The 22572-nt window shown below is 42.6% G+C and overlaps 1 protein-coding gene across 2 annotated transcripts in view; it reads right to left on the bottom strand.

Annotated features, from left to right (window-relative positions):
• Window positions 1-22572, bottom strand: part of AS3MT (arsenite methyltransferase) — a gene marked incomplete at its 5' end in the record, with an annotated part of 471486 nt that overhangs the window by 216392 nt on the left and 232522 nt on the right. For both annotated transcript variants that reach the window (XM_044056556.1, XM_044056557.1), the window contains 1 exon segment: window positions 1688-1757. In XM_044056556.1, the coding sequence (XP_043912491.1) occupies window positions 1688-1757 (70 nt within the window).

Below are 22572 nucleotides of genomic sequence, written 5' to 3'. Positions count from 1 at the left end.
GGATGCATATGTATTACCACGAATTTGCACTGTTATGTTTCTAGTGGTGTATATCTTTTAGGTAACTGTCAATTAATGAATTTTAGGCGGGTATTTTAAGCTGGGTCAATACATATATATATATATATATATATATATATATATATGTGGTTACTGGATGTGTTTGTTATTCTGATGAAGTTTTTTATTTAAAAAACGAAAGCGCTCAATAAACACTTTTGGTGGATCTTGGTGTACTACTTCCCTTGTTTTTCGAGGTTTGGAATATCTGGAGATTTAGGCCTTAGTAATGAAGGAGGCATCGATTTAATATGCAAGTCTGTAGGCCTGAATACACCCTCAGAGGCCGGTGCCTGCACAGCGGCTCCGGACCCATCCAAGGTAGAGACATCCACGGGTTCCATAGCTGAAGTATCTCACGGTATACCGGACTCCGAATGGGTCTCAGTAGAGGCCTGCGAATCAGAAGTAGCAGGTATCAGGGGCTGCAAAAGCGCCTCGCTGAGTACCGGCGAATTGGCGACTGGCTTAGGAGAAGCGTCGTTGGCAGTTTTGGACCTTGGCGGCCTGTCTCGGGCTTTATCTTTGCGGTTTTTCGGAATCCCGGTAGTCGGATGGCTAACCGACATTTCTGGATAATTAAACTGAGAACCGAAATATTTAGAGGCAAAAATATACCGACGACGTATAGTGCAGATTAAATAAAGCACAAAACCAACAGCAAGGTACGTCATGATCAGGGCCTAGGCAAGGAATACAGTACGAATGAAAATCTTTATGAGGTATTTGCTTTCCACAAGTAATAAAATTATTAACTTTTACTGACATCGGTAAGGAGCAAAAAAAAGTTTCCCCAACGGGGTACTTGGCTTTAAGTTGAAGACTTCGGTTCTTAAACTCGAAAATGAAAATTTCAGGAGTTGGCTGACCGGCACTTGCGAACTGCTTCTGCTTCGGGCACCGCACGGCAAGAAAGACTGGTGTAATGGCGTCGGCTGCATGTTTTATACCCCTGACGACCTGACGTCATAGAAGAAGGGACAGCAACCGACGCAGGACCTAAGACTTTATTAATCAGGCCAACTGAGGGCAACCTGCAAGCAGATTACCCAAATGTAATAACAGTGAAACACGAAGAACATCAGTCCCTTTTAGAAGATCAACTTAAAGGAAAGTCGAACTTCATACGGTTGAAACATATGATCGACTTTCCGAAGTGTCAAAGCTTTTGATTGTAGACTACAATACAGTGGAGAATGGGGAATTTACCCTTTTCCCCACTGTAGAGTGATCTCAGAGTTTGCATATAAGATATGCAGATGGTGGGGGGGGGGTGCAGCCGCCCCAGATGGGGAGTGCAGGGCGGCTTGCCCCCCCCCCCCCAAATACGTAGATTTTTGTTGTTTTCTGTCATTTAACTTTTCTGAAGGTCAATCATTTGGTCGAGACCATATGAAATTCAACTTTCTGTTGAATCGATCTTCTGAGATCATGATTATGAGTAATATTGTTCTGCCATCTCACTTAATTTATATATTTTTTGGAATGCTTTGAAAAAAAAACAGTAACAAATATTAATTACAAAAAACAACTTAGGGACAGAGAATAACAAAGACTTTGAAACAGCTGTCAATTTAGTGACAAAGTCAAGTCTTTAGACCACAATTAACAAATTTCATATTATTACCTTTAGCACCCTGTAAGCCTCCTTCAGTACTGCCTTCTTATCCGGAGAAAGATTAATCACACAATTAGAGCTAATAAAAAAAAATAATAAAGTTACTTGCATTATTGACAATGGGTGATTTGTTTCCACATTTTGACCAAATAAATAGATTCCTTAAAGCAAAAATAGCTGAGCTGTGCATCCAACAGCCCCCCCCCTCAAGAAATTTTGAGGTTAAGGAAGAATGTACAGCAGGCTAGATCTGAAACAACCTCCGTACTGTGACACTGAGTAAATTATTTTACCACGTATTATATCACCTCAGAAATCAGACAGAAAAAACAGCCATAAGTATAGTTTCTGAAATGTTTAACAATGATTTTGGTTAATTTACAAATTCTAAACAATAATGGATCCCTATTACAGTGGGGACATACTCACATAATGATTCCAACTTATCAGACCACATTTAACAAAAGTAAAATTCACTCTTGCGCACTAATTAATTATGTTTTGTTATTAAACTCAGACATACACATCTTCTAATATTTCATTAAAACACATTCTACCTATTAAATCAAAAGTCCCTAACATATTTTGCAGCACATTTTGCCATTTAATGCATTCTCAATTGTTTAATAAATATGTGGACATTTTATATATACGGAAACAAGATAACTGTGTAACTGGCAAGTTTTGTTCTCAAGACATTTGCAATTCCAAGAAAGAGCCAAAACCTCAAAAGGCTTGGAACACCTCAAAGATAAAAATAAAACAAGACTTGGGTACAGGTTTTATATTCATTTTCAAAACACAAAAATACCTTAATGTTAATGGAGAAATTCCTACAGAGACAGCTAAGTGCTTGGCTGAAACTTGAATCTAGTAACATTTTTATGTATGATGATACTGTCCAAAGCAAACCTGTGAAGTACAGACAATATTTATAATTTTGCTTCTTATCCTAAAGCACTCAGGAAATTAAAGGAAGTGATGAGCACTGTAAGAGAAACATTTTGTTTTCAGTTAAGTGAAAACTGTACAAATACAAATGCTGATATCGGTCAAAATTAAAATAGGTAATGGCAAAGACATTTTACTGAATAATAACATCTGGTGAGTTAACTGAGGAAATTATTGCATCTGAGTTACAGGTGTTTGTTCAGGCCCAGAATGCACTGCAGACATCTTTAATTTTGCAATCGCCCCTAATGCTGCAACAGCCAGCAGTCATGGGCTAGACGTACGTGGTACGTGTCCGTTTATTCATCATAAAGTCTGGGAAGTTGGGTGTTCCTGCTGCAGAGGTGACAAACAGGGAATGCTTGGAAGTACAGCTCTGTATGCAAAGGACCTGGGAGGTTCTGTTTTTCTTGCAACAACTATGAGATACGACACATTGCTGTGTGAGGAAATATGATTTTTTTCCACCTCATCCATCATGTTCATGTTGTGTATGTTAAATTAAATTAAAAAGCCCCTTCCATCCCTATATCATATACTCCCCTCCATCATTACTAAATGATCTTACTGTGAAAGCCTTTATCTTAAAGTAATTAAACATCAGTTACCCAAATATCTTCATACCCACTGCACCACTTTCTAATACTCACAATTTTAACCCTTTTTTCCAGCTTAATTGTATAATTTTCAATTAGTATATGTACCCACAAAGTTTATGTAAAAAGATAAAGTACAACATATATATTTTTAAAGAGTTTACTAAAAGCATAACAATTTAATGTCTTTTAACAGGCAATCTAGACTTTGTCAAGCAGTATACATTTCTCTAATTTTAATATTTAAATGGGAAAACTCTTACTTTAAATTAGACATGGAAACACTACATGAGCTATTGCTTAAATACCTGATACAGATATCTCATGCACTGTAACAACCTCCTGATGCTAGAAGGAAATACATTCCTTATTCACAAGACCTTAAATATCTGTAACAGGTGGCAGCATATCTACATAAAGAGTCTAAATTCTTAAAAGTAAGCCAGCCCTGTAACCAAACACAAACTCTTACCCCTACATATGCAGAAATTCTAAAGAAAACACCTGTAAAAGCCTAACTGTAACTCAAAATGACATAACCACAACAAAATCAGAAATTCATAACAACAATACATAGACTTTCTGTTGACCCAAAGTCAAACATTGTTCCCATAACACAACAGCAAGAAGAGTCCACAATTACAAAAAAAAAACAGGTGCTAATGACCTCAAAAACCCCTTGAACTATAGATCTATAGCCCTAATAAATCTTGATATTAAAATATTTGCATCAATACTAACAAATAGAATTAAACCAATCTTCCCAAACACTGTTTCCCCTGAACAATCAGGTTTCATAAAACACAGACAAACCTTTGATCATGCCCAAGAAAATAACCATCTCTGATACATTTCCCTTCAAGAATAATACTATCACTGAAATGAGAACACAATTAAAGCTCCCTAAATGCTATACAATCATTTTAAGACAAATTTGAGACTTTAGCCGATATATCATAGACAATCCTGATATCAACGCAAATGACATTCAAACCTGTAAAACCATATGGAACCTTCTATCCTCAAACAAAAAAATGCTAACTCCTAAAAACGTATTCTATTAATCAAAACGCAAAAAGAAGTTATTCTAGTTACTGGAAGGAAATTGATCCTTTAATCACAAACAAACAAATATATCAAGAGATCGAGCTTACATCCAAACTTATTCCGCTTAAACTTAAATATACACAGATCATGACACTTCATAATGCCTATCTTACTCCAATCATTCTAAATATAATATACCTAACCATCTCTCCATTCTGCTCCTACTGCGATAATCACAAGGCTGATCTACTCCACATCTTCTGGAGATGCAGGTGCACCTACAAGCTATGGTGCTCACTTAGAGTCCAACTAGAAAAAATGGGTTATGAAAAATTAACCTTATCTTGGAAGTTAGCTCTCCTACACGTCACCCCTGCTGGCCTGACTAAACTGCAAACACGTATAATAACACTAGTTTCATTACTTAAATACTACATTACATTGGAAGGATAGAGAATCACTCACCTGGGAGTGTTTCAAACAATTAGCTTCCAAACTCCTACTAGCTCACAAATATTCACTCAGAAATTCCACACCCACTTTACAGAATTTTGGAAATCCCTTTCTGAACATACTCTAGTTTGAAGCTGGTATATATAATTAATGATGGACTTTTGGCATATATGTAAATAGTTCTCACTATTTTACTTTTATGTTTTATTATTCAGCAATGTATTCACTGGTCATATTGTTACCTACCAATTATCATTATGTTCACTGTATCTGTTTTTACAAAAAAAGAAAAAAGATTTTATACAAAGAAAAAAAAACAACTGGCGCTAAAGCTGAATCAAACCAATCCTACAGAGTCGAAGACAATGCAACAGGGAAATACTCAGAACAGACACTGTGTGTAAAACAGATACATAACTCAATGGACTTTGCAAGGAGTCTGTGAGAGTGTCATGCTTGCCTGGGGCCAAAATCTGAGGTGCTGCAACTAGGATAAACGGAATTAACACTACGTATGTCATGATCATTGTTCATGTAGTAGTGAACAATCACAGGAAAGCCACCCTGTTGAACAAGCAACAAGATATATTGGGATTAAGCTAACATCCTAGAAAACATATTTGGTTAGCAAAATCCCCAGTTATCTGATATGACACCTGCGCATTAATATAAACATTTTTGCAATGCTGTGGCTAATAACAAGGGATTCAGTGCCTGCTATCCTGCACAGAAACATGCAAGTGCTTTGCACCTGGTGAGCTTCACTTATCCTTCCAGGAAGTACAAGCACTGAACAGGAAATTTTCTGTCATCATGGTGTCCCTTTTAGAATAACTCCTCTTGCTGTTGAATAAATTAGATGTTATCTCAATACATATCACAAGCAAAGGAAAGGAAACCTGGTCAACAAATCTGGTAACACCACAATTACTAAGCAGAATTGAAGAAGATGCACCAGAACCACGAGAACAATGTATGTCAAACTGTGTATTACGCAAATTAAACCTGAGTCAAGACTGCTTCATCAGGCATGAAAAACAGATGTCAAGAAAAAGTAAAACTTGTATACATACATATTTAATCATAGTAAAAGCTGATTGTTTTATTAGATAATTGAGCAATCGACATTTAAAAAAAAGTTTCAAACTTGCATGATAATTCTAAAAGCATAAAGATTTACATATGAAGCATAAAAATAATTTGATACAAATTCGCAGAAATTTTTATTCTGGTTTTAATGTACAAGTATCATTCAAACCTGGCTCTGAAATGTAAAATCCATTTATTTTCTTGCCTTTCTATTATGTTAATCCTATCACCCCCTCTAAGATACGTAGGAATATTTTCTAATATCAGAAATTTAACTGTGAAAGTTTAACTTGCGCAACAAACAGTTGGACATATATTGTTCTTATGGTATTGGTACATCTTCTTTGATTCACCTCAATACATGTAAAATAACATCTAAATGACAGATGTCAATAAAACGCCTTGGAATTAGGAACTGCTCACACAATAAGCATTGCTAATGAAAGTGGTTAAGTGAGTTCCCGGAGATTAAGTACTCCAGCATCCTCAATTTTAGGAATGGAAAGCTAGAGCAAAGCTTCTATGCAAAAGGATGCTGTATCTTGACTTTTACTGTTACTGTTTAATCACTGCCATGAGAACACAGTTGTAGTTTAAATGAACTGAACACTTAGCTTGTATGGGCTCTGACAGGTAACCATGAGTGTGCTGTGACTTGGTTATGCAGTATGCCACTTTAGAATTTCAGCCTTTACCATAAGAAGCCAGATGGCTGCATCTGCATCTTATTTCTTGTCACCTAGCTGCTAATTTACTATTGTATACTATATATTAGTTGACACTCTGCATGACCTGTTTTAACACAAAGTACCTTCTGAATCACATGATAGTTCTGCAGAACTGCTATACAAGCCACAAGACTGAAATGTGTACATGTGATGAAATGATGCATGCAGAAATTATTTCATCACTGACTGCATCACATACAAGGTTTTACAGACAAAAATAACCTTGCACTACATTATTTGCTCCTTTTTAATCTATAGGTTTTTGCAGCACTGCTCTGAAAGTAACATATAGCAGTGCACTGTAACAGCTGATGTGACGTATTCCTGTTTTAATATGCAGTATCCCCTTGCTATCCTCTACATACCTATCTCCAGCCCCCTTACATTTAAGATGTGCATGCAGTCCTGTAAAATGAAGGTGTAATTCCATAAACTGTGACAGAATTCTTAGCCAGTGTGTCTAGTAAGTCACCAATCCACCAAGTTGGCACAATGTAAGTCAGGAAAACACTGTACAAGGTGTAGAAGGATATGTTTGCCTGGCATACAGGGAACTCCAACAGTAGCCAATGGATAGAGAACAGATAGTGGTAGATACTTTGCACTTACTAAGAAGGGTTCAAATCAAAAGATACATTAAATGCATACTTGTTACATCTAATATTAAGAGCTCTCTTTGGTGGGTGAATGAAAAGGACAAATTCTGAACAGTTTTAAGAAACTCCCTGGAGGCTAAGGATAGAGAAAGACTAAAATGCCAAAGAAAGCCAAACGTCTGAACTCAAGATATAAACAATAATGCTTTGTGAAAGTGAGAAATCACAGCAAAATTGCCATGGCATTGCAGATATTTTAAAAGCAAGCAGTGGAAATAGTCACACTTCTGGTGGAGCTGTCTTTAATGCCATTTTCCACTGGGAGGTGACTGCCTAAAGCAAAAGACAATGCAAATCAGTAGTCCACTTAGTAATGACAGCATAAATTGTGGAGGATGGAATAGCTAACAGAACTTTATCTATTTTTTACTTATTAATTTGTTAACCAGGTTAGAACACTGAGCCAAATGGACCATTTACAGACTCAACTAGGGTATACAACAGAAACAATACAGCTAACATGCAGATCGTACAAGCTCAAAAGTTCATAGCGGTTTACTAGGCCAACTACCACAAGGGCCTTTTTAAGCCCAGCCATGCATCCCAAATCTCTGACAAGTTCTGCTACCCTTGATAAGTGTAAGCATGGGCCGGGGAGATGAACCATTTACAGGTTACCGGTGTCCATTAGAGACATAGGTGCCAAACCAGGGATGAATTTCCGGTTTCCCATCCAATTGTCCAAGTTGCACTTGAATTGGGTTAGGGAGGAACTCTGCTTCACATGGATGGGGAGCCTATTCCATAGATGGGGTAGTTTCTGGGATACATACCCATCTCTCCAACAGGTCCTATTTATATCACAGGCAAGGTTTAAGTCTTTATAACGGGTAATTCTGGTGCCATTTGTTTTGTGGATATGCAGGAGGTCCATCAGAGTGGGGTCTGACAATGCCCTGTATGTCAGGCATAGATCTCCCCTCAAAAGCCTATAGGAGATAGAATACAGGGATAGGGCCTTGAGGCAGTCTGCATAGGACATATTATTTACATCCTGTATTCTTTTACTGAAGAACCACTGTGGATGTTCCAATTGTTGGATATGCCTGGTTAGATACATACCAAAGGGGGCATTGTACTCAATGATAGGTCTGATGAATGCTGTATACAGTGGAACAATGACTTCCTTGGACTTAGATGCCATACCTTTGTTTATAAGTTGTGCAACACAGAATGATTTCCTCACCACTCTAGACATGTGATGACCAAAGGCTAGATTACTGTGTGTGTGTGTGTGTGTGTGTGTGTGTGTGTGTGTGTGTGTGTGTGTGTATGTGTGTCTCTAAGTCCCAGCTGTAAACAAATCACATCCAACTGTTGCCAGTACAATTAAAACAACAGAATGAAAGTACAGTAGTTATGATATGATACAATGCAGGAACCTATATAATTCAAATAACTGTTAGAATTATATGCAATATGTACCTTAGCGATGTTGCTGTAAGGGAAACAAATTTTGCATTTTGTTATTATATTGCCATTACTGGAATAGAAGAGAGAAAGGGATTAATCCCCTTTGAAGGAAAAGGAATATGAGAAGAAGGAGCAATTTATTAAGTGGTGGAGGAGGAGGGGTGCGACGATGTGGGGTATTGCCATCTCTGCCAGGGAGAATAGGGCAGTGGATGTACAACATACGCCATTCATAGTTAGCTGGAGTTTTGTAAATAATTTTGTGTCATTTGGCCATCACACTGACTTGTACAGATGCTTGTGTTAAAAATGTATCAATAGTGTTACTATAACTGATTAAATGCTCATATTTAAACAAAGAATTCTGGAAGGGAAGAGTAGAAGTTTTTGAAATTCTTTTATAGCTTTCAGATACTGCTACAGATCTTAACAAAGCTCTAAGTATGAATTGTACTACAGTCAGGTGATCAAAGGTGATGTCATTCTATAACCAGCACTGAGAGGATGGAACTCTCACTGCAGTTTGTTTTTTCTTTGGAACCTGATATAAAACATCTATGACGGTTTTCACAGTTAGTTGAGTTCAGTTCAGTTTTAGTTGGTAGCTCATCACCTTGCCTTGTGGAAGTAAGCATCTCAGCATTTAATCATGCCTTGCTGTATTAATTAAGTTAGCTAGGGAACAGTTTTTTGACAGTCAGGAAATACAGTGAGATTAGTTAAGTATTGTTTTTCTGCATCTGTTGGAATCTGTCCAACTGAGTTATTTTTATTTCTCCAGTGACTGAAACTCTGGTGTTTTTATTATTAAATATTTGTATACCTTTCATTGTGGCTGGTCTTTGAGAGAATACTTTTAACATCTTGACAGTATTTGTTCCTTAATTTAGTGATGCCGTGGCCACTCTGAAAAGCCTTGCTACTTTGGTTACACTCTACCGTTTACATTAGTATTGATTTTACTCAGTATAATTGGATACCTTTGTAAGAACCTGAGAGTGGTTGACTGGTGGCAGTGTGGTTACCTTATAGTCTGGGCAGAAGGGGTACAGCCAGTAAATTTGTACCAGCCTTTCCCAGGAGTGTGTGTGTGTGCGAAAATCAAACACCCAGGTGTGAGTGTGTCAGGTACTTGGAACTAGGACACAGTGCACCAAAGTGAGTCTTGTTTGGGATCTGCAGTGACAGAGAATCCAGTCCCAGGTCTGGTGTGTGCTCCCTGTGTGCTCTTGGGGGAACCTCTGCTTAATGCTGAGAACTGCATCTGAAAATACTGCGTAAATTCATTCCTGTTTTTAGTGACTCTCTCTCACCGGTGTCAGTGGTGAGGATTGAGGCTCCTTGATTATCAGCCTGGAGTAGACAGGCCATCACATACTGGTGTCAGAGTGGTGGGAAATTAATTGAACTTCAGTAGCCTGTGGGTAGTTGTCACTGAAAGTGTGTGTAATCACAACAGCCACAAGGTAAACGTTCAGAGATTCATTTTCACAAGTTTTATTTATTTTTATTAGTTTAGTTTAGTCAGGGAAAGCAGGCAAATAAGTCAGCAGAGGATTATGGTAAGCTGACAAAGATCCAGTTGGTCAAGGTGTGTGAAGCCAAATGAATGCTTTGCTATGCTATGCTAATCGGACTAAAGAGAAAATGATTTCAGTTTTAATCACAGCTGCGGCACGGACCAGTGGCCAGGAGGACAACCAGTCTGGTGTTGGGGATGTGTAGTATTTAGAAACAGGACAGTTCACCTTTTCCTCAGAGGACTTAAAAATCTACCTGTAGTTAAAAGAGACTTGAAATGGAGGCCAAATGTTTGGAGATTGAGGAAAAATACTGCGATGTTTGGAGACTGAAGAAAAGGAGAAGCAGTATCAGCATGAACTGAAGACTTAAAGAGAGACTGCAGCTTTGGGAGACTGAAGAAAAAGAGCAGCAGCATTAATATGAGACCAAAGAAAAGGGGAAGCAGCTTCCACCTGAGACCAAACAGAGACTGAAACATTTGGAGATGAAGCAAGATTGCATCATTTGGAGATCAAAGAAAATGAAAGACTGCGGCAATTGGAGGATGAAGAAAAAGTGAAACAGTGATAACACTAGAGGGAAATGTTGACTCTGTCAGGGTGATGGAGGTATTGGGGAAGGGAATAATTGGACCTCAGAAGCAATAAAGGTTAGTAAATTTCTTCCACAATTTGCAGAGGGGGATGACTTTGATAACTTTACTCATATATTTGAAAGAGTATGTAAACAGTATAATGTTGACCAAGAGTTCTGGGTACAGTTCCTGACCCCCTGAGACTCCATGGTAAACTGCAATGAGAAGTTATGTACCTACCATAGCGTTCCATGTTAGTTGTCTTCTTCTCGCCTTCTTTCTTGCTGGATGGGTTCATCGGCTCCGACTCGGCCTATACTAAAGCTTGAGAGCTGATTTTACTGGCTCGAGGTACCATATATCCCATAATGCTAGGCGCCAATTACCCAGATCTCGTTTGGTAGTTGAAAAACCTTAGCAATTCTAGCCCCTAAAAACGAGGGGAGAAGGGGAAGGAAAAACCTTCCTAGTGTAACTAAGAGAACTCACAGCTACCCAAAAAGGATAACAAAGTAGATTTCAAACTGTGTAAGGTGAAGACCCCCTCAAGAAAAAAGGGGGATCCTTTCGGTCTGTCCAGGCTAGGGGGATGGCGGGTGGGACGCAAGAAAGAAGGCGATAAGAAGACAACTAACATGGAACGTTATGGTAGGTACATAACTTCTCAATGTTAAGTTGTCAATCTCGCCTTCATTCTTGCTGGATGGGACCGCGTCCCTAGCACCTTCATCCCGGGTGGCTCATCGGAACAGACTCTTGAGAACGGTGGAACCAAAATTTGCCCTGTTTCTGGTGGCCATGTCTAATTTGTAGTGTGAGATAAAAGTATGAGGAGAAGCCCATGTGGCTGCCGCACAAATAGAATCTATTGGCAGTCTAGCTTGAAAGGCTGTTGACGTAGCTAGCGCTCTGGTTGAATGAGCTCTTGGCCTAGAAGGTAATTCTTGATGTCTGAGCTTATAGATAAGGGTAATCACAGAGGACAGCCATCTAGAAAGGGTTACTTTGGATACTGGAAAGCCCTTTTTACCTTCCGCATAGGACAGAAATAGTTGTTCATATTTCCTGGTTTGTTTAGTTCTGTCCAGATAGTAACAGAGTTGACGATGAACATCCAGACAATGCAATTTTTGCTCCGCCCTGTTGGAGTAGTTAGGGAAGAAAACTGGGAGATCAATAGTTTGATTTAAATTTGCCTCAGAAGCTACCTTGGGTAAAAAAGGACGGGTTAGTCCTGAGAGAGACTCTTTCTTTGTGGAAAACTAGATAAGGGGTACGAATGCAAAGGGCATGATGTTCTGATACTCTCCTAGCAGATGTTATGGCGACTAGGAAGACAGTTTTCCAAGAGAGCAATTTCAAAGGACAAGAAACCGCAGGTTCAAAGGGAGGGAGAATAAGGGATGTTAAGACTAAATTTAAGTCCCACTGCGGTGGGGGATCTCTGATTGGTGGTTTGAGTAAAAAGATTCCTTTAAGGAAGGCTTTACAAAGCTTATGGGACATGATGCTGGAGTCCGATAAGCCTATGTGAAAATTTGAAATAGCAGCTAACTGAACTTTGACTGTGGAGGATGAAGAGCCTGAATGAAAAAGTTCGGCTAGGAAATCTAATACTAACTGAATAGGAGCAGTAAAGGGATCTATATTCCTGGCCCTTGCCCAGAAGGAAAAACGCTTCCACTTACTAGTATAAATCCTTCTGGTAGAGGACTTAAGGGAAGCTATAATAATGTCACGCACAGAACTGGAAATAAGGGGAAGCCTGGCTAGGGTTGGAAGTGGAGCAACCAAGCTGTGAGGTTGAGAGATTGAAGGGATTGGTGCAGCTGTCCCGACTGGTGGACCAAAAGATCTGGCACTGGGTCCAGATGCCAAGGCTGCTCCAAAAGATAACGATGCAGGAATGGAAACCATATTTGTCGAGGCCAATAAGGGGCAATGAGGATCATCTTGGCTCTCAGGGCGGTAGCTTTCTGAATCAATTGAGTGATTAATGGAAAGGTGTATAGAAGTCCCCGAGGCCAATCGTGGACTAGAGTATCTCTGGGGGGATGGCCTGGAAGGGGAAATAGAGTGAAAAAGTCATGGCACTTGCTGTTCTGAGGTGTTGCAAAAAGATCGCAGCAAGGTAGACCCCACTTCTGAAAAATCTCCTCTGTTACTGACTGCTTGAGAGACCACTCGTGTGGCATGAGAATAGCTCTGCTCAACCTGTCCGCTATGACGTTGGACTTCCCGGGGATATGCATTGCTATCAGAAACCGCTGAGAAGAGATCACCCACTGCCAAAGTCTGAGTGCCTCTCGACATAGGGGATAGGACTTGGTTCCGCCCTGCTTGTTGATATACCACACTACGGACATATTGTCCGTTTGAATCGCAATCGTCCCAAAGGGAAGAGAGTCTTGTAGGGCTTGCAACGCCAAAAGCACTGCTCTCATCTCCAGGACATTTATGTGCAGGTGGCATTCGAGAGATTGCCATGTGCCCTGGACCGTCCTGCCCTGAAAATGCCCCCCCCACCCGATCAGGGAGGCGTCCGTTGTGACCGTGGCAACCGGGGGGGGGGACAAATGGTCTGCCCTGAAGGACTTGAGGGGAGACCATCCACCAGGATAGGTGTTTTTTGCAAGACAGAGTTATTAACATGTTGTGTGTCAAAGGAAGCTGTTGGAAGGACCACTGGGAGAATAGCATCCATTGAAGGAGCCGCATGTAGAAACGAGCAAGGGGGAGTAGCGTGATGGCCGCCGCCATGAGACCTAACACTTTTAGGACAAACCTGGCCTGGATCCTCTTGCTCTGAAGGAGGATGAGCACATGATTCCGAATATCCAAAACTCTTTGGTCTGTTAACTTTGCTGAGAGCTGTATGGTGTCTAAAGTGGCGCCTATGAAAGTAATAGACTGACGAGGCGACAAGGCAGACTTTTCGAAATTTATGGAGATACCTAGCCCTTTGCAAGTCTGAATGGTGTAATCTCTGGCAAGAAGAAGCTGATGCCTGGTGGTGGCAGTAAGGAGCCAGTCGTCTAGATATGGAAACACCTGGAATCCTTGACGTCTCAGGTGAGCCGTAACCACTGCCATGCATTTGGAGAACACTCGAGGGACTGTAGTGAGACCAAAGGGCAGGGCCCTGAATTGATAATGACTGGTCCCTAGCCGGAAGCGGAGAAACCTTCTGGAGCGCCTGTGCATCTTGATGTGATAGTACGCATCTTGAAGGTCCACTGAGCACATCCAATTGTTCTGGCCCAGAAAGGGTAGAATGGACTGTAGCGTGACCATCCGGAACTTCGCTCTTTTCACAGACTTGTTTAGTCTGCTGAGATCAAATATTGGCCTCCAGTCCCCTGTTTTTTTTGGTACCAAAAAGAACTTTGAGTAGATTCCGGATCCTAATTGGTCTGCTGGGACTGGCTGGATGGCTCTTTTTGTTAGCAGTTTTGATATTTCTAGTACTGCTTGTTCCCTTAGACTGGGTGGAACATCTGGGAGGGGTCCTTTTGGCTGAGTTGGGGTGTGGATAAAAGGGATTTTGTAACCCTCGGATATAATCGACTGCACCCATTTGTCTTCTGTGAGAGAAAGCCAGGCTTTTGGGTACAGAGATAATCTTCCCCCGACTGCCTCCAAAGGTGGACAGTCGGGCAGGTTCTCAGGGATGCTGGAAGGGTTTATCAGAGAGAGGCTCTCTGCTATCCTGGTTCTGCGGACCTCCTCTGCCTCTAGGGCGGCGTCTGTTGTTGTCCCCCCCCCCCCGCCTCTAGGGGGGAACTGACCTCTTGCGTCAAGCGTGACTCCCTGTGATTTGCGGAACCACATTTTTCCACCCTTTTGACCCTTAGGATATGGTCTAGATGGGGTAGAAAAACGGACTCCCACGGCAGAGAGAGTCTTGCCATCCTGTTCGCATCTGGTCAAAGTATCCTTCACTTGAGGTCCAAACAATGCTGAACCATCAAAAGGGGAGTTTGTGAATGATGCCTTAAAGGGGTCTGCAAAGTTGCAAAGCCGCATCCAGGCTTGACGCCTTAAGGCCACACCCATGCCTGCGGCTCTACTCGCTCCATCGGCTGCATAGGAAATAAGCTGCATAGAGGAGTTGACAATCGAATTTAGGGTTCCTAGCTGGGAGTTGATTTTGTCTTGGGACCCCGCAGCTGTTGGATCCTGTAGGGCATCACCCATTTCTTTGAGAATGTCTCTTTGAAGGTGGGTGAAATGGCACAAGTAATTCAGCGATCGCATGCCGAAAGTCGCTGAAGAGAACATCCGCTTGCCATACCTATCCATAATCCTAGATTCCTTATTAGGAGGATGGATAGGTACTGAAGGATTAGCCAGTTCCTTCTTAGTGGCTGCAGCCACCACCATGGCATCAACTGGGGCACCATTAGCTAAAAACTGTTTATCTGACGGGGCTGTGATAAATTTGGAAGGCCTCTGTGGGGTAGGTTCCATCGTATCAGGGGCTGTCCATGCCTTCCGCGCCACCACTTCCATAAGGGGGTCAAAAGGCAGAGGCACCCAGGAGGTGGAAGGGCGAGAACCAAATGCCTCCAGGTAAACCGACTCGTCCTCGGAAGGATTAAGGGTAGACCAGTTCCCCCTCTGTTTGAGGATTTCAAGGATGTCAGAAAAGGAGACATCCTCAGAGGGGGACCGTGGGGACCCTTCCGACTCATCCAAGTTGGTATCAGATGTGACGGACTCAGGGGAGTCCACATGCTTCCTCTTACATGTCCTCTTTCGAGGGGGTTCACCTGATGGATCAGGGGAAACCTCAGAAGAGGAGGATATTCCCAGTGGGGAAACCTGAGACGTTGGATCTCTACGGTCGGGAATGAGAGAGTGGGCAGAGACCACAGCAGGCACTACAGTGGGAGGAGCTGATGGAGCCGACCGTGGAGCAGGCACGGGGGCCAGTACGCTCCTCATGACCTCAAAGGTGCCCCTATCGGGCAGGACAGAGGGGTCCCACTCCGAAGAGATAGGAACCCCAGCCGGCACCGAGAGGGACGGCTCCGAAGCCGATGTCGGGGCCGAACTCACCAACGCTAAAACTCCGAGAGGGAGAACGGGGTTGGACAAGGGTCCAATGCCACTCGCCCCCTCAGAGTTGACGTGAAAGTCCAAGCGCCCGGATCCTTCCAAGGAAGGGAGCAGACGACGGAGCCGAAGGAGGAGGTATTGGCTCCAATGTCTCGACGGTCGCGGCTCAGAGAAGCTCCGGCTCCGAGCTCAGGGGTAGAGTCGGAGGAGGAATCAAAGATGGTATGGGTATAGCCACTGTCTGTTGAGAAGGGCTACGAAGCATTTGGGCTAGTGCCTGAGACTTTAGGAGTCTGCTAACCACCCTCTCGAGGTCATTGTCCGAAAGCCTGGAAGACCGAGAGGAATGGCTCCGCTCCGAGAGTAAGGGCGATTTCGGAGCCGAGTGAATGGACTCCAGGGACGGAGACCATGATCTCTTACGGCTGGAAGATGGCACCGAGACCACTAACGGTACCGATGGAGCCGGAGCCGATTTGGAAGACAAAGTCTTGGAAGCATCGGCTCCAGCCGGAGCCGATGAAGAAGACTGCGACATAGCAGTATCGGCTCCAGCCGGAGCCGATAGCAAAGCAGTCGGTGAGCCGCCAGACGAAGGCTTGGAGCACGGAGCCGACGGTTTGGATGGCTTCGAAGGTTTCCCCGGCAAGGACTTGGCCGGGGAACCTTTGGGCTTATTAAGCCCCTCAAAATCAACTTATTCCTGCGCTCCTGCAGGACTCTTGTACTGAATGCATGGCAGACAGAACAAGAGTCCTGCAGGTGCAGAGGTCCCAGGCAGTCAACACAAGAAGTGTGACCATCTGTCAGCGACATTTTCTGACAGCACGAGTCACACTTCTTGAAGCCTGAGACCTTAGTGTCTTTAGACATTAAGCTGTCGAAGGAAAGATAAATTCCTAAGAGAAGGTCTAGACACACACACGCTCACACACGAACAATTAAAGGTCAAGGATAACCCAGACACACAAAAATAACTGTCCCAAAAGGGAAACTGAGAAAAAAACGGAAAAGGCCTAAGGCCTAACCTTCAAAAGGGAAGGATAAACTCTAGGGATTATAGGGATTAAAGGGAGGACCCACAGAATAGTGGTATACTAAGGGAGGGTCTAAGTAACTAAACTACTGAAAAAGGGGAGAGAAATCCTAAAAAAAATTGACAATTTTCACTGACCTGTAGAGCCGGTAAAAAAAGCACCTTGCTAGCGAAAGCGGCAAACGAGATCTGGGTAATTGGCGCCTAGCATTATGGGATATAGGGTACCTCGAGCCGGTAAAATCAGCTCTCGAGCTTTAGTATAGGCCGAGTCAGAGCCGAGGATCGGCTCCGAACCCATCCAGCAAGAATGAAGGCGAGATTGACAACTTAACATCTGCTGTTTCTGATCTGATCTGATACTGATTGTTTAAACTATGACAGTGTAAAACAATGCTTATTGAACCATTATAAGTTAACATCTGAAGCTTACATAAAAAAAACGTTTTGTGAGCATAGACACAAGGCAGATGAAAGTGAATATGATTATATTGCTGAGTTAAACACTTATTTTCCTTGGTAGGTGAGTGGGTGTCAGCTCACCACTTTTGAAATACTGCCAGACCTTTTGTTGAGAGAACAAGCTATTAGTACTCTGCCTGAGGACATGAACCATTATGCCAAGTTAGCATTCCATGCAATTTGAAATCTGTCTGATTTTGATCTGTACAATATATTATCTGTGCAACATTTTGGGTACGAACAAAGACATGTAAGTGGCATAGTCTTGGTGCATGTCATTGTACTTGTTACTGTACTGCATTAATGTCTTACTGTTAGATTAGCTTTAGTATATGTGTTATTGTTATATTAATATCAGTATATGTGTTATGCACACTGAGTTTGAAGTAACACAATTTCGTTCAGTTGAACTGTTGTGCGGTCTGAATGACAATAAAGTTCACTTTGACTTTTGACTTTGAGAATTTGGTTGGCAGACTGGGAGAGTAACTCTGCAGATGAGCTAGGGAGAAAAGGGGATCTCTACTTAGTAAGCAGGGCATGACTGCACAGGAAGGGGATACCCAGTGCTGGGCATGGATATAAGGGAATCCATGGTGGGCAGCCTAAATCACACCAACAGAGTCTGCCAGCAACAGGAGAAGCCACTAGTTAAGTTGCACGGCCAGGGTCAGGGGTTATATGTTTTAAATGTAACCAGAGGGGCCATGTAGCATACAGATGTCCATTGATGCAAGGTGGGGAACAAAAGTTGAGGGAGCCAACAAGTGGGAATAACAGTATGCCAGTAATAAGTTGAGTTGAAACAACAGGAGTACCAAACTGTCACCTGAGTTTGTATCCTATGTTAGTGGATGGAAGATGGGCCACTACTAAGGCAGACACAGTCTCTGGCATAACCACTGTGAAGCCTGCAGTGGTTAAACAGGAGCAGTACTTGCTTGGGCAGACTACTCCAATCAGAGCTTTAGGAGGGATGCAATTCCAAACACCTTTGGGCTGTGTTCACCTTGACTGGAAAGGTGGAAAAGGAAGTAAGCAGGTAGGTGTGCTTGAGGATATTCATGCAGATGTCTTGATAGGGAATACTTTTGATAATGCAGTACTTTGTGTGCATGCAGCTACACGCAGTCAAGCTTGGAGACAGGCATGTAGGTCTGGTAGCCTGGGGGAGAACCACCAGACCCCACACCTGAAGCTGGGGATGGTGATGTGGCTATTTCAGGGAGGGAGCTACCTTGTAGCAGTAAGCCTGAAAGTGAGCCACAGCTGCTGATATGTACTGATGTTCTCATGGACAGGGTGACTGCAAGGACAGAGGTGAGTGGTAGTACCAGGCTGACAGTGAGGCACTGCTGTCAGAAGATACTAGGCTTCTTGTGGAAGGGGAACTGGGAATGGTTACAAAGATAGAGTTGAGACAGGCTCAGCTTTTAGATTCTACCTTACTAGGCTTCAGGGAGGTAGCTAAGGAGACACCTGATGCTCAAGGAAAAAGAGAGCCTGTACACTGGAACAATGGGTGGGTTACTGTACAGAGAGTGGACCTGTGAGGGAGGGCTAGAGGGAGATGTAATACAGCAGTTGGTAGTGCCCACAGCCTACCATCTGGCACTTCTAGCTACAGCCCATGAAACTCCCTTTGCAGGTCATATAGGCATAAAGTGTATCAAGAGACATATTATGCAAACTTGTTATTGGCCTGGAATTGCAAGGGATGTTGAGAGAACAAGCTCTTAGTACTCTGCCTGAGGACATGGGCCATTATGCCAAGTTAGCATTCCATGCAATTTGAAATCTGTCTTGTGAGCAGTGCCAAAGGGTACGCAAGGCAGGGGACAAGGTCAAATCTCCACTGATGCCTCTACCTGTGATGGAGGAGCCATTTCAGAGGGTAGCGATGGATATTGTGGGGCCTCTGATTACTCCAAGCTCCACAGAGAAGCAGTACATCCTACTAGATACCTTGAGGCAGTAGCTCTGACCTCCATTGATGCAGAGAAGGTGGCAAATGCTTTGTTAGAGATTTTTAGCAAGGTAGGTTTCCCCGAGAGAAGTACTGACTGACAGAGGTGCCAATTTCATGTCAGACCTGCTTGCTTGTCTGTGGAAGTGTTGTGGGTTGAGGCACCTAAAGACCACCCCCTACCATCCCCCAGATTAATGGTCTTCTGGAGAGGTTAATCTCTACACTAAAGACCATACTAAGGGCATTTGCAGACCAGTTTAGGAGACAGAGGGATAAATATTTGCCCCATCTGCTGTTTGCAAACAGACAGTTACCCCAGTAATCCACAAGTTTTTCACCCTTCGAGTTGCTGTATAGGCACAGGGTGAGGGGGCCTTTAGAGTTGATTTATAAGTGGGAGGGTGAGTGTGAATCCCACAAGGAGTCTGTTGTGGCATATGTCCTAAACCTCAGGACAAGGACTAGGAATCTCATGGGCTTGGCCCAGGAGAACCTGGCAGGAGCCCAACAACAGAAAAAGGTGTGGTATGACAGGAATGCTCAAGCCCGAGAGTATGCTGTGGGATAGCAGGTTTTGGTGCTCATTCATGTCAGACACGATAAGCTGCAGGCAGCTTGGGAGGGACCCTTCTAAGTGGTAAGGAAGGTCAGTGATGTTAACTATATGGCAAACTTGCTAAGCAGGAGGCAGGGGCACAAATTGTACCATGTTAACATGATGAAGCCTTACCATGATAGGGAGGCCCTCGTGCTGAGCATTTGCAGTGGATGGCAGGAAGAGTCTGAGGGGGATCTGGTGATTTGATCTCCTTAGTGAAGCTCGGACTGACATCTGTGGAAGGGGTAGCAACATCCCAGCCGCTATCCCCTACCCATGTTCGACAAAATTCGAGCAGTGTCGCAGGAGTTTGGGGGCATGCTCACTGAGAAACCTGGGTACATCCACCTGGTGCAGCACCATGTGGATACAGGACCCTAATGGCCTATCAATCAGGCCCCTTATAGGATGCCTGAGTGAGTGAGTCAGACTCAGAGAGGAGATATAGGAAATGCTGGAAATGGAGGTAATCCAGAATTCCAGCTGTCCCTGGGCCTCCACCGTGGTGCTTGCACCAAAGAAAGATGGTAGCATCAGATTTTGCGTGGATTACAGAAAATTAAACAGTGACACAGAGTCAGATGCGTACCTCACAGCTGAAGCCTTTCAGCAGCTGCGTGGGGCTAAGTATCTGACCACTACCGATCTGACCAAGGGCTACTGGCAGGTGCCCTCGATTTCCATCGCTAGAGGCAGGTCAGCCTTTGTGACTCCTTTTGGATTATATGAGTTCACAAAGATGCCGTTTGGGATGAAAAATGCCCCAGCAACCTTCCAGAGGCTGGCAGATGGTATCCTAGCAGGTGCAGGAGACTATGCCCTTGCTTACCCAAATGATATTGCTATCTTCAGCAATTCCTGGAAACAGCACCTTCAGCATGTCAGAGAGGTCATGGGTAGACTGAAAAGGGTAGGGTTGACCATTACGTCCAATAAGTGTCAGGTGGGTATGGCTGAGTTCTCCTACCTGGGACAGAGTGGGGAGTGGTATGATTAGGCCATAACCTGCCAAAGTGGAAGCTATTCAGGCATGGCCTGCTCCTGTTACCATAAAGCAGGTAAGGGCATTCTTGGGGATAGCGGGGTACTATAGAAAGTTCATTCCCAATTATAGTACAATAGCTGCTCACCTCACAGACCTGACATGGAAAAACAGGCCAGATAAGCTACTGTGGACCCCAGCCTGCAAGCAGGCATTCCAAAAGTTTAAAGGGGCTTTGGGAAGACCCAGTGTGTCAGTCAGTCCAGATTACAGCAAAGAGTTTGTTGTGCAGACGGATGCTTCAAACCATGGGGTGGGGGCTGTAATCAGCCAAGTTTCCTCACAGGGAGGAGAGCATCCAGTTGTATATCTCAGAGATAGACTCCAACCCAGAGAGAAAAGTTATGCAGCTGTAGAAAAAGAATGTCTAGCCATAGTATTTGCACTGCAGAAAATTCAGCCTCATCTGTATGGAGGGAAATTCACTGTGGTTACAGACCACAATCCCTTAACATGGCTACATAGAGTCAGCCAACAAAATTCCAAGTTATTAAGGTGGTGCCTAGGGTTGCAGACATATGACATGTCAGTTCAGCATTGTAGTGGGGTCAGCAATGCCAATGCAGATGGACTCTCAAGACAAAGTATAGGTTAATGTGTTCCCAGACAGGCCCATTTCTCTCAAGCAACATTTTTCTAGGGTCACCTGAAAAACTAGCTTGAGTCTTCAAAGGGAGGGAGAGATGGGATTATGTGGGGTGTTGCCATCTGTGCCAGGGAGAATAGGGCAGTGCATGTACAACATATCCAAAAGACGAAACACCACAGGCCACTGGAAAATCCAACAAGTTTAATGCACTTCACGACTGACAGGTTAACAGGTTAAGCGCTTTCATCCATCAATGTTAGGACTTCATTAGAACATCCCTTCCTTGCAACCCAACCCTTTTATACAACTTCAGTTACATATTAATCAACAGTCAATTATCTAATTAATTAATACATTGCTATTTAAAATCATATTTGTACTAACTTTAATTTTAATTAAAAACTTACTTAAAACGAACTTGTTGGATTTTCCATTGGTCTGTGGTGTTTCGTCTTTTGGATTTGTGTGTTTCATCTTGGTTATCGTGTTTGCATGTGTAACATATGTCAGCATTGTTAGCTCGAGATTTGTAAATAATTTTGTGCCATTTAATTATCACACTGACTTGTACAGATCCTTATGTTAAAAATTTATCAACAGTGTTATACTTGATTAAATGTTTATATTTAAACAAAGAATTCTGGAAAGGAAAAGTAGAAGTTTTTCAAATTGTTCTATAGCTTTCAGATACTATAACAGATCTTAGCAAAGCTCTGAGTGTGTACTGTACCAGAGTCAGGCGATCAAATGTGATTTCATTCTATAATCAGCACTGAGAGGATAGAACTCTCACTGCATTTTTTTTTTTTTTTTTTGGAACCTGATATAAAAGATCTACGACAGTTATCACAGTTAGTTGAATTCAGTTCAATTTTAGTTGGAAGCTCATCACCTTACCTTGTGGAAGTAAGCATCTCAGCATCTAATCTTGCCTTGCTGTATTAACTTAGCTAGGGAACAGTTATTCTTTAGACAGTCAGAAAATACAGTTAGACTGGTTAAGTATTGTTTTTCTGCATCTGTTTGAATCTGTTCAAATGTGTTATTTTTATTTCTCCTGTAACTGGAACTCTGGTGTTTATTGTACTTAGATATTTAGTATTCTC

Source organism: Protopterus annectens, chromosome 14.part0, assembly GCF_019279795.1.
Source record: "Protopterus annectens isolate FY-2018-M chromosome 14.part0, PAN1.0, whole genome shotgun sequence".
NCBI classification, from domain to species: domain Eukaryota; kingdom Metazoa; phylum Chordata; order Ceratodontiformes; family Protopteridae; genus Protopterus; species Protopterus annectens.
Note: the sequence above shows the minus strand (reverse complement) of the source record. Positions and strands in the feature narration are given on the sequence as shown.